This window comes from Cajanus cajan, chromosome 10 (assembly GCF_000230855.2).
Source record: "Cajanus cajan strain Asha chromosome 10, NIPB_CcT2T_4, whole genome shotgun sequence".
Lineage (NCBI taxonomy): Eukaryota > Viridiplantae > Streptophyta > Magnoliopsida > Fabales > Fabaceae > Cajanus > Cajanus cajan.
The window spans coordinates 32867002-32883560 of record NC_138526.1 but is presented as its reverse complement, the minus strand read 5'-3'; the positions used below and the strand labels follow the sequence as shown (position 1 = coordinate 32883560).

The window sequence follows — 16559 nt, the reverse complement described above, 5'->3', positions numbered from 1 at the left end:
GTGATGCCTTGGTTAGCCTTAAAGACAAGAGTGTTGCAGCTGGAGGTGTATGCCGTGACCATGGTGGGACAATTATCTTTTCCTTGTAGAAAAAAAAATAAGAGAGACGAGGTAATACTAATGTTGTGGGTGAACGTAGCAACTCACTGTATTTTTTTATTGAATAAGAGATGGCCTTTAAATAGCCATTTTACAACGTACTGAACTAACAAGAAGATAATAAAATATCTTATCAAATCAAAACTTATCAAGAAACTATCTTATCTAATCTGAAACAAAATAACTCAAAAGATAAATCAAATAATTCCAGATAACTTAAATCGGATATCTCGGATATCTCGGAATCTCTAGAAATTTAAGATTTTCCAACAAAACTCCCCCATAATCTTAAATTTCTCCTTCTTCTTTCATTCCGAGTAACAAGTATCCGAGTACATAAGTCGGGTGGAGAAGGTGGCTAACCAACTCGGAAGGAATGGGGAGTCAATGCCAGCAAGTAGAATTGTGGAGAAAATCTTGAGATCATTAACAGATGATTTCGAGAGTATCGCATGCGTAATTGAGGAGTCAAAGGACTTGTTAGTCCTCTCAGTGGAAGAGCTCGCTGGGTCACTCGAAGCCCACGAACAAAGGAGGAGGAAGATGAAGAATACATTTGATCAAGCATTATAGGCGCAACTTAATTTGAATGAAACTCGGAACACCCAGGGCCGAACATTAGGAGGCAAAGGACGAGGTGATCATGGAGGACGAGGCAAAGGACGAGGTGATAATGAAGGTGATCAAGGACGAGGTAGAGGATGAGGTGATCATGGAGGTGGACAAGGACGAGGTGATCGTAGCTAAGGAAGTCAGCCGAGGTCCGAGGTGGAATGTTATAAGTGTGGCAAACTCGGCCACTACGCAAAAGAATGCAGATCGGCAAATTGCTACAACTGTGGCAAATACGGTCACATAGCAAAGTATTGCCGAGCTAAAAGCCGAAGTGAAGAGAAAGAGAAGAATCTTCTCACAGAAGAAGAGGACGAGGAAGCAAGAATTTTGATGATGACGCAGAGCTCGGAGACCAAGCTACGTTCGAGTTGTGCCTCCGAGGATGAGCTAAACTTGAGTTGCGTGGAGAGATCAGTAGTTGAGCTTCCAAGCTCAGATGAGAAGTCAGAAGCCGAGCTTGATTCGAGTTGCTTAAACAACTCGGTCTGGTATTTGGACACTGGGGCGAGCAATCATATGTGTGGAGAAGAGAGTTTTTTCAACGAACTCATCAAGGTGATGGCTGGATTCGTGTCATTTGGAGATGATTCCAAGGTTGCGGTAAAAGGGCATGGAACCATCAAGTTTATGCAGAAGGGTGGACGAGTTGGAGAAATAAGAAATGTCTACTACGTTCCCGAACTTAAGAGCAACATCTTAAGCATGGGGCAGATGATGGAGAAAGGCAACTCGGTTCTGATGAAGGATCGAGTGCTTTATTTGAAGGACAAACATGATCGTTTAATAGCCCGAGTGGAGATGAAAAAGAATCGGATGTATAAACTAAAGCTGAACATCATTCAAAATAAGTGTTTAAAGCTGGACGTGAAGGATGAAGCAATAATGAGGCATTCTCGTCTTGGGCATTTAAACTTTGGAGGTTTGGTCGAGCTATCAAGGAAGGAGTTGGTGCACGGACTGCGTGGTGATGAGTTTGACAAGAAGTTTTGTGAAGCGTGTGTACTCGGAAAGCATTCAAGAACAAGTTTTCCGAGCTCGTCCGAGTACAAAGCAAAGGAGCAAGACATCTACAACTCCACTGACGAGTTACATGTAGTGTGTCTATTGACAGGAACAGAAGATATAAAGTTTGAAGAGGCGGTACTTGATGAGAGATGGAAGAAAGCAATGGATGAGGAGATCGAATCAATTGAGAAGAGTGAGACGTGGAAGCTGACAGATTTACCCACAGGAGCTCGGCCAATTGGTTTGAAGTGGGTATACAAAAGGAAGACAAATGCAAATGGCGAAGTGGAGTGCTACAAAGCTCGTCTTGTGGCGAGGGGTTATAAACAGCAGAAAGGCATTGACTATGATGAAGTTTTTGCACCCGTGACAAGGATGGAAACGATTCGATTACTACTGTCCTTAGCAGCTCAGCATGGATGGAAGATACAACAAATGGACGTGAAGTCAGCATTCTTGAATGGGGTGTTGGAGGAAGAAGTCTACGTGGAGCAACCTCTAGGGTACATGAGGAGAGGTGAAGAGAAGAAAGTGTTGAAGCTCAAAAAGGCTTTGTACGGTTTGAAGCAAGCTCCTCGAGCATGGAATGAGAAAATAGACACCTACTTAATGTATAAATCAAATTTATAATTTTTTTTAAATATTTAAAAACTTATTTAATATTTTGTTATATTATAACAATCCAGTAGGTTACTATACTTAGTATAACACAATTATATATGCAATGAAAAAACTAACAATGTTCAACCGTTCTAAAGTTATCATACAATAGTTCTAAGTAATTAATACAACTTTATACATGTATAGGGGCAAAAAAAAAATTCCTACATATATGACCAAAAAGATAACTCCCTTTATGGGTTCATATATATATATATATATACTTAAATTATACAACTATATACAAACGATTCTGGTCATTGATCAATTGTCTATACTCAAACATGTTACATTATAATAACATCACCAAAACTAGGCTACCACTAACGTGACCTTCAACCAACTAACCAAACTATCTTGTTAATTCTGTCATACTTCCATACTAAATATGATCATTATAATTTTAACCACAAAAGAGAGTAAGCTTATGAAAGAATTAATAAATCATTTAATAACATAAGTTTACAATTATAAAACATGAACATCATAACATTCAATATCACACAATTTAACAATTTTCAACACCAACAATGTTATCAACATAAATATATTAAACAACTAATACGTCATCATGGATATCCTTATCATTAAAATTAGTTAAATGAAAGAAAATATGAAAATAAAATAAATATATTTTTAAATGTTAAAAATTTAAAAATAAAAGCTGGTTTAGGAAAATGAAAATAGATTTTCTTAAACCAAGGAGATCTTAATGTTGTCAACTTCGAATTCTTAAGAAACTAAAAATATTTAGATGTGTCAACCGACTAATCGTCTTTTTTTTTTTTTTTTTTTTCACAAATCATATATAAAGTAAATTTGTTATTTTTTTTTATTAAATCTCAAAATGAGAAATTGCACTTTTGATTTTATTTCATTCCTCTGGTTATTGTCTTTTGATTTTCGTGCATTGCAATATGCAACTAGTTTAGATCAAAAAGCTAAAAAGGACTCCTTTTATACTGATTTTATTACTATTTTTTTGTTTGGCACTCAACAGATCCTTCTGCTTCAAGAAAATTAGAGAAGTTGTATTTTCATTTTAATTCCTTGACGGGAAGTCTTCCAGAATCAATTGGGGCTCTTACCTCTTTGACATACTTGAACTTTTACGTCAATCAATTGAATGGCCCGTTACCATGGAAAGGTAATTTGATAATTAAATATTAGTTGAATATTGTTTTCATAAGTTTTCTTTTCATTATTGTGAAACTCAATCATTTTTTATTACTAAATTTTATATCATCACTAATTAGGAGGTCTCACTGTTGTTTTGTACGAGGTGTATTTAGATAAATTTTTCTAAAATAATTCCTAAGAAGAATTAAATTTATTTATATATATATTTTTTATTAATATTCTAAGATTTCATTTTAGACTAATCTAATTCAGTCGAGAAGTAAATAAAACTTGATCAAGAATCAAACTCGAACACTGTCTACGACTTTGAGTTCAACAAATTAAGCATTTGTGTCCAATTTTTTTTTAATTGAAGGGACACAAACCTCAACATAAAATAATTAGAAACCACATAGGTAAAGAATACCAACTACATCAACTTGAGCAACCAAAGTAAAGAAAGGTAACATCAAAAATACAACTATCAACATTTAAAGATAAACCAAACATAACTAACTTGTCTGTGACTTACTTTGCTTCACAAAGAACATGAGACCAAGAAAGTCCTCCACCAACCTGATTAGAAGAAGTGATACTTTACACAAACCTAAAATAAGAGTGGTAAGAAGCATATCCCTCCTTCAACAGTGAGAAAGTTGTAGTCATGTCTAACTCCACAATGAACTTTTGAAACCTCTATTCCAAGCAATAGTGATACCAATATGAATTGTCCATAACTCAACAAGTAACACTAAACAATAACCAATATTTGTTGCAAATAAAAACAAAATATGTCCTGAATGATTTCAGAATGTACCATCCATTGATGCTTTCAAATCACAAATTGAAGCATCACAATTAATTTTAAAGCTGCTAGGTGGAGAGGCTCCCACCTAATGTGCTTCTGAATCACATGTCTAGTTGAGATTTTGCAACCTGAAACCAGTAAACAATTAATATCAATAGCATCCACTCTAGCCAAAATACGTAATTTAAGTGTAAGAGGCTCAAAAGAAACACCTTGAAAAATAAAATCAATTCTACAATGCCAAAGAATATATAAGGTCATTCCAAAAACTAACATCCACCGTCTATTTTGCACAATAGAATCATCAGTCAAATTAAAGAGGAGTCAATTTGAATAATCTTGATTAAAAAACAAAGAATACTGCCTCCCAACAAGGACTAAGTACCAAAGGGCCCTAGTAGGAGGACAAAATCTTAACAAATGATCCGCATTCTCAACGATATCACCACACTTCAAACAAGTAGAATCATCTGTCAAATGTTTGTCAAGTCTTACTACATTCTTCAACAAAGCATTATTGACAACCTTCCATAAGAACATACGCACCCTTTTCGAACCAGGCCAACACTAGACAACCACAAACAGTAGATCCTTATCAAGGCCAGTGCCGTAAGAGGGCAAGCATAAACATAAGAAACATAAAAATTATCATTTAGTGCATTTTTCCAAGAAATAGTATCAAGACCTCTCGCAATATTAGGGGGCAGAATAACACAAATACAGTCCAAAATAGAATTCTCAAAGAAATTCCGCTCAAGGAAATTCTGCAAAATGGAAAAATCACAGTCACTTGGTACAAGATCATTCACTTTATTTGAACACATATTGGAAGGGATAGGACAAATGACTTTAGTACTCAAAGATCCTATTCCATGAATCCATTTATCAAATCCACCAACTCATCATTACCAATATTCCAAACCAAAAACTATTTTACATGAGTCCAACAATTACAGATTCCCTTCCAAAAATTTGATCCTTGTTGATTTTCATTCACTAAGGTGAGAATAGAATCTCCACAATGATACTTTGCTCAGACTACTTAAACCCATAAAGAATCATGACTCAAGCACAAATCCTAGCTACACTTCATTAGAAATGCCTAATTAGCCTTCCTAACTTTTCTTAACCCCAAACCACCTATAGACTTAAGCTTACATATGTTCCTCTAGGCCATTGTGTGAATCTTCCTATTTGACTTCGAGTCCCCCCATAAAAAACTCTTACACTTCTTATCCACCTCATCATAAATAAATAGAGGTAGATTGGTAGCTTGCATGGGAAGGAATTTCCAGCAACACCAATTTAACCAACATTAGTCTACCCACAAAAGATAGCTTTGTTGTTTTTTAGTTGGACAACTTCTGATTGACTTTGTTCATAATAAAGTTACAAGATTCTATATAAATTCTCTTATAAAGAATTGGGATCCCCAAATATTTCCCTAAGTCTCTCGTAAGTTGAAAACCTAAAGCATGGCTGATATGTTGTCTTCGATTCCAACTTACATTGTTTGAGAAAAATACATGAGTCTTATCCCTATTAACCTTCTGACCTGAGCTTCTACAGAAACACTCAAGGATCCTAGTGATGATACCAGCTTACTCTTCACTTGCTTCAGCAAAGAGACATAAATCATTCGCGAAAGCCAAATAAGAATGCTTAGGGGTGTTTCTCGCTATAAGAATGGGCTTTTTTTTGTTGGGCCACACTCTTGAGGGAAGTACTAGGCCCACTAACCAGTGACCCACTAGAAGACTCCTTAGCCTTAAAAACCAAATCCTCTTTCGAATAATCCGTGAGACTCTTAAAACGAGACTCACCTCTAGCAACAAAACCTGCATCATGTGACGACCTGGCTATATTATAATATACCATATTATTAAGAGCTTTAAATGGAGCCTTTTGAGAGAATCTATTTGATTGGCATTTCACCAACATCCACGAGCCATAATCATTATCATTAAGGGCCTTCAAAACTATTTCCTCAACATTAGACGATGGTTTTGCGTCATTCAAATTTTTAGGCACTACAGCAACAACCACAGTGGCACCAGCACCACCAGCCTCCTCTACCATGGCATTCGTCCTTGGTGTAGAGACAACTATATTTGTATCCAAATGCTCCTTAGGTACCTCTACATTTCTTGCTCGACAAGAATGTTCCTTATGGCCATATTTTTTCAAAAGAAACATATAGAGTGCATACCCTCATACTAAATGTTAAGGAAATAACCTGTAGCATTGACCTTAGGAAGAAGGGGTTTATCTAAGTCCATCTCCACACAAATCTGTGAAAATTAACCTCTCGCTTGAATAGCAATAACTATATCAATCTTCAACATGGAACCCAATGTCAAACCCAAATGCCAAAGGAATTGATCATTAAACAGTTTAATAGGAAGCTTTGGAATTCTAATCCATACAACAACTTTACGAGCAATAGTAGGATTTGCTAAGAAAAAAGGCCTCCAACGTTATACTAGAATATAATAATCTGTCACCATCCACGGTCCTTCCATCAGAACATGATTATAGTCATCATCCAATGTAAATAAAACTTGATAGTAATCAAAAGGAACATCAATAATTTTTATAGCACCTTTCCACACCCATGAACGGGTAAGTTAGGCTTCAAGTTGTCTAACACCTACTTTTGTTCCTAGAACAATGACCATTAAAGAACCCTTCCATGGTTTACAACAGTTTGTAAATTCATCATCAAAAATTGGAATCTATGGAAATTTAACTTTATCTTCATTAGAAATAGGAGGGAATATCCTCATCCAGTTGGCCAAAACATCTACTATCAAACGGGGAGAAAGGAACAAGCCCGCCATGTTGCAGAAGTTTTCCCATATAGGAATTATCCTCCAAAGTCATCTACTTTTCCAACTCTTTAACTACACCACCCTTAGCCACCGCCCACTAGCCTTACGTTTCACTTTCCTTATACTACTATGAAGAAGATCTTCCTATTCTTTGGAAGGATTAGCATAAACCCTAGCAAAACTGTCATAGAATTTTATCACTCCTTTCTCGAAAATTTTATTTCTTATGTTCAACTCTTTGGTTATATAAACTAATTTTAACTTATAAAACTTTTTTCATTCATTTTTTCTGTGGGAAATTTGTTTTTGAATTGAAACTATGTTAATAAAGAAATGTAACATATGACAAGAGGGTTATGCAAGCTAAAGAGTCCCCAAGCCTTGAATCTCGGGACAAACCATTTTGTGGGACATCTTCCATCGTGTCTCGCCAATTTTTCTTCATTTCGTGTATTTGATGTTTCACAGAACAATTTTGAAGGAACCTTCCCCTTTTCTCTCATATATAATCTCAAGTCGCTCGCCTATGTCTCTCTCAATGATAACCATTTTAAGGGCACACTTTCATTCAGCTTGCTTGCTAACCATTCTGACCTTCAAGTTCTTGATATTGGAAGCTATAACCAACAGGATTTCAAGATTGATACTGAGAATCCCCCATTTGTTCCATCCTTTCAATTGAAGATTCTTCGAGTGATAAATTGCACACTCAATGAACCAAGCCACATGATTCCCACATTCCTTTATAATCAACATGAGTTAAGAATGTTAGATATTGGCCCCAATAGCATGAAAGGAAGGTTTCCAAACTGGCTATTGGAAAATAACACCAAGTTGGATTTCCTTAATCTTAGCAATAACCACTTAATTGGTCCTATTGAGCTTAATGCCACCACAAAATTCTCAAATATGCATATCTTGGATGTCTCTTGTAACCCTATTGGAGAGATTCCACCAAACATTGGTTCACTATTTCCAAACTTGGTAACCTTGAATATGTCCTCTAGTTCATTGCATGGTAGTTTTCCAGCTTCATTGGGTGACATGAGACAATTGAATAATTTAGACTTGTCACACAACAATTTGTTTGGACACATACCACAGGAGTTTGGTAAAGGTAGCAATGACTTGAGGTTTTTGAGGTTGTCTAACAACAACCTGCATGGCCCCTTCTTGCCTTTTGGATCAAATTTCACCAAATTGTTATCACTACATCAAGCCAACAATAACTTCAAGGGAAGCATACCAGATGGAATCATGAACAACACTGAGTTAAGAATGTTGGATTTAAGCAACAACCAACTCCATGGAGAAATACCTAGTTGGATTGGAAGTTTTCAATATTTGACTTTCCTCATCTTGTCCCAAAATTTATTGGAGGGTCCAATTCCAATGGGATTTTGCAAGTTAACTAATCTAGCATATGTGGACATTTCTCAAAACAGTTTAAATGGAACATTGCCTAAGTGTGTCAACATGCCAGACTTGAGGTACTTGTATTTGCAGAACAACAAGTTCAGTGGACCCATACCTACCTTTCTGACCAATTCTTCTTTCTTGTTGACTATGAATTTGGTGGATAACAAATTTTCAGGCCAAATTCCTTGGTGGATAAGTTCATTGTTGAATCTAAGGATTCTTCTTTTAAAGAAAAACAAACTAGATGGTCTTATTCCAATTGATGTATGTCAACTAAAGAACATTAGTATTATGGATCTATCTCAAAATAACTTTTCTAGAAGCATACCACCTTGCTTGAATAATATATCATTCGGAAGACTTGATTCATTGGCTGCTAAGGTATTAGGAAAATTTGTTGTACCATGGGTTACAAGATCCACTGAATATGTCTTTTGGTCAGACACAAATACTCTTATTGAAGGTGAAAATATACAAGACTTTGCAGAATACGATGAACAAGACGTGGTCTTCATGTCAAAAAGTAGGTATGAAACATACAAAGGAAATATCTTGGATTTGATGTCTGGTTTGGATCTCTCAAGCAATAAGTTGACAGGCCAGATTCCTTCACAAATGGGATACTTGAATAGCATACACACACTAAACTTGTCCAACAATCATCTCACAGGACCAATGCCAGAAACATTTTCCAGCCTAAAGCAAATTGAGAGCTTGGATCTTTCATGCAATAGATTGAGTGGTCACATTCCCTCACAATTGACAGATTTGTACCACTTGTCTGTTTTCTCTGTGGCTCATAATGACTTCTCTGGAAGGACCCTAGAGAGGGTAAACCAATTTGCAACGTTTGAAGCAAGTAGTTATGAAGGTAACACTCTTCTTTGTGGACCTCCACTAAATCGAAGTTGCTCATCCGTTGTAAAACAACCAGCACCAGGGATTGGTACATCACCTCTTGGGAAAAATGAATTCAGAGACACCTTTGTTTATAGTTTTCCACCACCATTTTGTGTTGCATTTGTGAGTGTCATAGCTTTTCGCTACTTCAATTCATACTTTAAAGTGCCCTACAAAAATAAATTTTGTGTGTAGCATATGTAAGTGCAGTGGTAACTACTGTTGAAAGTTATATAGGGGATTATAAAAATAAAGTTATAAAAAAAAGTATGTTATGACATAGTTTGACTACTCTCTTAGATTATAAATTATCACTCAATTTCACTTACATGCTGACTAATATGATAACATATAAAAAAATATAAAATAATATATTTAGTATCCAAAATATGAAGAAAAGTCTCGAATCTAACCAAAATCATGGACTCAAACTTTGAAATGAATATATAAATGATATAAGTGATGAAACGCATGCAGATGTTGATAGCATAGTCAAATGTTACAAGGAATATGAACTATATGGTTATGTTTGTCGTACATATTATGATGAATTAAATATTTTATCATTTAGTTTAGATTTTTATGTATACATTAATTTTTTTTAATCAGAACTATGTACATTAAATGTTAATAATTTATTAATGTTGTTTACTTTTAATTTTTGATTTTGTAAAATTATAATATTACATTTATTTAATATTATTTTATATATTATTAATTATTATTAATATTTTATTAATATAAATTAGATTACAATTGAATCATTAAACTTTGAACTAATAATTAGATTGATTGAATGACATACTATTTTTTAAACATTTGGAATAAAGTATCATAAAACCTCAATTTCTTAATTATTAGGAAACTTTTAAAATACACTAAGAACTTAATCAATAGACAAAATTTGTCTCAATTTAAATATTTATGAGCTATCAAATCAACTCATTGTCGAGAATTAAATAGTATAACATAGGAAGATTTATTATCCATACTAAATAAAATTAAAAAAAACTTTCTTTTTGATGCAATCCAAAATTTCCTTTTCTTTTTTTGTCGAAACCTTTACCTTACATGAAAAAAGAAAAAAAGTAGAAGATATTCCTATTAGGAATAAGATTTTGTTTATTTTTTTGATTCTCTTTCACAAAAAAAAATGAATGAATGTCTTTTTTATTGGATTTGTATCCATCAGGATTGACGAGGCTCGAACCTGCACGGGTGAATCAACCATTGGTATTTGGCCAATTTAATGACTTATCCTACCCAAAAAAATTCCACACTGACACTATAATATTGTTATTTTTTTACTTATTTGGTTAATTATATGATTAATTGTATGATTGATTGTTATTAGTTGTTAGTGTGTCATTTAGAATTTTAGTGGACAAGGGACCTTGAGAGTTAAGTTGTTTCTAAAATAGTCTTACATTAAGTTATATTGGTTCAACTTAAGAAAAAATATATAAGGCTTTCTTAAGACGTGAATTTCATAAGTTAATATTTTAAGAAAATTTAAAGAGAAGTTAAAGCGTAGTTCTATGGAACCCAAATCTTTCTTCCTCCTCTTTTTCAATGAAAACCCTTCTTCACTGTTTCCTAAAGTTGAATCAAGGTGACGAACTTGAGGGTGCAAAAATTTTGGAGTTGAGAATTTGAGTTTGGTGGAAGTCATACGACAACCTTAGATACTTTGAGTTTCTTCCTCTTCCTTTGATTTTTGAGCTTCTAGAGGTAAGGGAAGTTATGTGTTTAATCATTGTTGGATTGTGTTGGTTGTTGCTATTGGAATTCATCTAATTATTGGTTGTTTTGACTAAATGAAAAGGATATGATGAGTTGATTGGGCTTTGGGTTCCTTGGACATATTTGAGTAGAATTTGATGATTCATGATTTAGAACGGATGCATGTTTCCTCTGATGATGGAAATAGGTTTATATGTTGTGTATTGAGTTGCATGTTGGTATTTTATGAGTTTTAGGTGGATTTGGGGCAAAATGAGTTTCTACCAAGTGTAGAACTCACAATCACGTCGGGCGTGGCTCAATTTAGGGGTTCTCAACTTTGATGATGTTGAGCGCAAGATTGGTGGTACTAGGTATGAGAAGAGAGAATTGCCTATGACTTGGTCACATCAGGCATGAGTTTAAATGGCATCGAAAGTTAGGAGAAAGAATTGAGGTTAGTGGAAAAACACATAGAAGGGGGGTTGAATATGTGTGTGTATGAACAAAGGAATTTTAAAAACGTTTTCGCAAGGGATTTCTTCTTCGTCTAATGAAATATAATTTTGAATGCTAAACTAGAACTGTGCAGGGTCAGTTTCAACAAAAGACTTTTGCGTCCTGGAGTTTATCGTCTGCACAGAAAAAATGTTTCTTAAACGAAAACCGTTCTAAGATAATAAATTAAACATGTGTGGTTTTCCTCTGAAGATAGTTTCATTAAGAAATAAGCAGTAGATGAAGCTTTTAGTATAATAAATTAGCTAAACAAAATTTGTGTCTATTAAGTAGATGGGAAATGCAAGGTGTTTTATACTGGTTCGCACAGACTGAGCTATGTCTAGTATCCTTCAATAGAAGGGTTCCACTAGATATTCAATGAAGTACATATAGTATTATCGACCACTTCTGGCCCGCCAACTTCACTCATCAGCGCTAGTATTCTTTAATCAACCTCTTCAGGCTTGTAGTGAGTATTCTAGAGCACCCAGGTCACGACCACTCCTGGTCGGCCAACTTCACTCATTAGCTCTAGTATTCTTTAATCAGCCTTTTCAGGCTAGCAGTGGGTATTCTAGACCACCCAGGTCACAACCACTCCTGGTCTTGAGTATTCTCAACCACTCTTGGTTCGTCAACTTCACTCGTCGACGCTAGTATTCTTTGTTCAGCCACTTCTGGCTCTTATTAAGTATTGTCGACCAACTCCTAGCCCGCTAACTTCACCATTAGCGCTAGTATTCTTTGTTCAACCATTTCTGACTCTTAGTGAGTATTGTCGACCAACTCCTGGCCCGCTAACTTCACCATTAGCGCAAGTATTCTTTAATCAGCCACTTCTAGCTTGTAGTGAGTATTCTTTGATAAGCCTCTCCAGGCTTTACAAGTATTCTTTCCCTAGCCTTTTCAGGCTTTACAAATGATGAATATATGGTTTGGTTTGAGTGTTTGGTTTACTTTCACAGAGAGGATGCATATGTTTGTACACTCACTAAGGTATGCAACCTTAGTTTTACAAGGATTGAGTGTGTGGTTTACTCTCACATAGAGGATACAAATATATTTCTACACTCACTAAGGTTCATGTTCCTAAGTTATACTTAGAACCCCTTAGTCTACAGAGATAAATACATTATGGTACATTCGACTCTTAAAGCTCTTTCTCTGGTTTCATTGCTTCATGGGCTTGATATCACTCTTTGCTTATCTTCGCAAAAGCCAACCTTTCAATGTTTGAAGTAGTGACATATAGTCTTGTAAAATTTGTCTGTTACAAATGTCCATTGAAGCAGAATATAGTCGTTCATGACTAGTTCGATATTCTCATTTAATGCTTAAGATTTTGCATTACATGTTACTTCCTGTTTGTAGACATTGTGTGAAGTCTTCTACGTTTGTTAGCTACTGTGTCTGACTTTAGCTAAGACCTAGGACCCTTTTTGTCCTTTTTCTGGTCGCATAGCTATAGAGCATTGTCCTTATCTGAAAAAGTAATGTACTTTTTCTGACACATGCATGATTTTTCGTGATTTTCTTCTTCTTCTTCTCTTCCTTTAATCACGTGATCATGTTGAGAGCTTTTATATGATAGTAGACAATGCCTGATTTGTCCTTTGAGACTTGATTCTTTAAATGCTTGTGTGGCAGTCTTTGTTTGTGTCTGTTAGTCCATGTGCATCTCAAGTCTTGATTATCGTCTGAGCATTTGACATTAATGCTTTGAATCTCTTTTGGTCTGGTCAACATTATAGATGGATAGACTTTGTTTTCGTCTGGAATATCTTTCAGTCTGTGTTGTCTTTTGTTTGATGTGTAGTTGACTTTCTTCTGATCTTTGACCAACTTTCATCTAAGTTCTCTTGTTGCGCTCTAGGTTGTCCTTGACACACCTTCGTCTGATATTTGATTCATCGTCTGGCGCACATGTTGTATTCCGTCTATCATTTGTTAACACTCAATTTCCTCAGTCATTTGTCTCGTCTATTATTTGGCTTTTGCTTCGTTTGATCCTTGAAGCTTTGCTTTGCCTTGACTTATCTTCATCTAATACTTGACATGCTCTATTCTTCAACTTGCATGTACTTATATTTTTCTAAAACACTAACACACTTGTTAGCAGTAACATGTATTATGTTTGTCTCATTCAAAAACTTACTGGGAATTGCTTCGTTTGACTTAACAAGAATCGTCTTTGCTTAAGTTAGCACTAAATGTCAATGAAGTGACGTCGGACGTGACTCAAACAAAGACTCTTTGCTTGATTAAGGCTAGATGTGGAGTTTTATCACGCCAGACATGAGAGGTTTAAAGGTTCTTTGCCTCATCCATATTGGACACGAGTGGATTGGCATTGGTCATGGATGAGACATGAAACCCCTATCTCAATAGCGTTGGACGCACTGGGATGGTGTCGGGCATGAGTTGCTTGATAAAACGTGATGTTTTAAGTTGATTAATGGTTGAAGAATGATGAATAAATTATATGATGAATGTAGAATGATGATAACTCATTATCCATGAAGTTGATATATTGCATAATGATGTTTATATTGTTAAGATGTAAGTTGATGGATGATTAAGTTATAAATTTGTATGATGTTATAGTTGAATAAGTTGTTAAGTCGTTAGGCATGTGGTGAAGAAACATGTTTTAGTTGAGATACATAAAGACTAGAGGAGAGTTATGTTGTTTTAAGTTGTTCCCTCTAGAATTTATGTGGAACAATATAAGGTATAAAGTCGAGGGATTAGTCTCTAACTGAGTATTGAAAAGGCATAATATTTAGAGAATAGTCAATGAACTAATTTCATAGGAGGCTTATTGATGCAAGTTAATGTCATGGTAAGCTCATACTCAAATTGTTCTACCCTGAAAGGAATACTAGACTTCTTAATTTAAATGGTGAAACCTAAGAAATCAATTTTAAGTTATATACTGGCACTTTAAGAGGCCTAACCTTGTTTATACTTAACCTAGTTGTGATAGGTCAAACACTTTGATTTGATAAGGTCTAACTATTTAGGTTACTCATCTCTTTTGTTGGAGATCTTCGTAGTTAATATGTATAACGACACATTCAGTTGTTTAAAGTTGTTATAATGATATTGTTATTTGTATTGTAAGTTTTGTTGTAATGTTGGTATGATGATGATGTTGTTAATAAGTTGAAAGTTGTTATGTTGAGTTGTATATAATATTGATTAAGATGTCTATGTTGTATTGTTGTAAGTTGTTGTGAATATAATGTTGATTCTTTTCATAATCTTACTTTTTCTTTTTCTTATAGTTGGAACTATAATGATCATACTTTGTATAAGAGTAGAACAAGATTAGCTGAATGGCTTAGATGATGGTAGATGGTCACACCAATAGCAACCCATTTTGTATTTGTTATGCTAATATAGCAAAATTATTGTATAGTCGCTTGATCGTTGAATAAGGTCATTTTGTGTATGATTATATAGTTGATGTAGATTATATATGTGTACAGGGTATTATAACCCCATAAAGAGATTTATGATTGCAATTGCTTTTGTTTACTGTCCTATACATGTGTAGATTACATAAATAATTAGGTAACTACTGCATGAGAATCCTAAGATAGTTGAATGTTGTTTACCACTATATAGTAATTGAATTATATTAAGTGTAGTGGTCTATGAAATCGTTACAAACACATGTAATGAAACTAAAATATTAATATTGCTGATGAAAAATCATTTATTCACAACAATCTATCTACATTTTAGAGTTGTAACATAAACACATTGGCTCAATTCTAAAAGCATAATCAAAGCATGTTTGGTCTAGTTTTTTTTCTACTTAAAATTAACTTTTAAGTTTGTGTTAAAAATAAGAACTTAAAATAAGTATAAATTGTTTGTTAAATTTCATTTGTTTAACTTAGAAGTTCCTTTTAAGCTAAAAGTTATTTAGTATTTTTTTTTAAAAGAAACTTAAAATTTATATGAAATTAGTTATTTCATCGAATTAAAAAAAGTATATTTTATTGAATATTGAAAGTTTAATTTTAAAATTAAAAAATTAATTAATAAAATTTTATTCTAATGATGATTTGCAAATAATCTATATCAATTATAAAGAGGATATTACGATATATATATATATATATATATATATATATATATATATATATAACTACTTTTGGTCTCCACTTTTTAATAAACCATTATATCCCTCGGATGTAAAAAAAATTATATTCTCTATAAATAACTATTTGCAAACTTTTAATATTTGTGTACATAACTATTAAAGACACAAAGTATCTCAACCATGGTTGTCAAACTCGCGAGTCAACTCGTAGAATCGGACGAGTTTACGAGTCTAGGGGAGCAAAACGGGTTAACTCGCTTGTAGAATCGTTTTTGGGTAGACTCGGGTAGACTCGGGTAGACTCGGTCAGAATCGCGAGTCTGAGCCCGAGTCCACGAGTCTGGTGACGTTTTTTTTTTGACCCCTAAATGGCCCAAAAACGACGCCGTTTTGCCTAGGTCAGTAAGTGAGAAAATGTTTTTGCCCTGCGTGCTAGCTGCTCCACCATTTGCACGTTTTTGAGTCTCCCTCCGTAGCTAAACCCTAAACAGCCATCTCCGCCGCAGCTACGAACTCTAATCGCCCCTCTACGAAACGCGCGTCTCCGCCACTACGAGGGCGCCTCTCCGCCGCTACGAACGGCGCCGCATCTTGCTGGGACGGACGCGAGTCTCCCTCCGCCGCATCTCCGCCGCATCTCTGCCGCCGCCAAAATCGCTTTCCGTCATTGCAGCTTCCACTCTTCCAGCGTCGTGAGTGTTACTTCTCAGTTCTCACTCTAACATTTTTTGATTTTTTGGTTTGTTGGTGTTATTCACAATTTACA

At 34.8% G+C, this 16559-nt stretch overlaps 1 protein-coding gene across 1 annotated transcript; it reads left to right on the top strand.

Annotated features, from left to right (window-relative positions):
- The first annotated feature begins 7479 nt into the window (after positions 1-7479).
- On the top strand, positions 7480-16515 carry LOC109813605 (receptor like protein 21). Its single transcript, XM_083064804.1, has 2 exons — positions 7480-9579; positions 16270-16515. The coding sequence occupies exons 1-2, from the start codon at positions 7480-7482 to the stop codon at positions 16513-16515; spliced, it is 2346 nt and encodes a 781-aa protein (XP_082920930.1).
- The last annotated feature ends 44 nt before the right edge of the window (positions 16516-16559 follow it).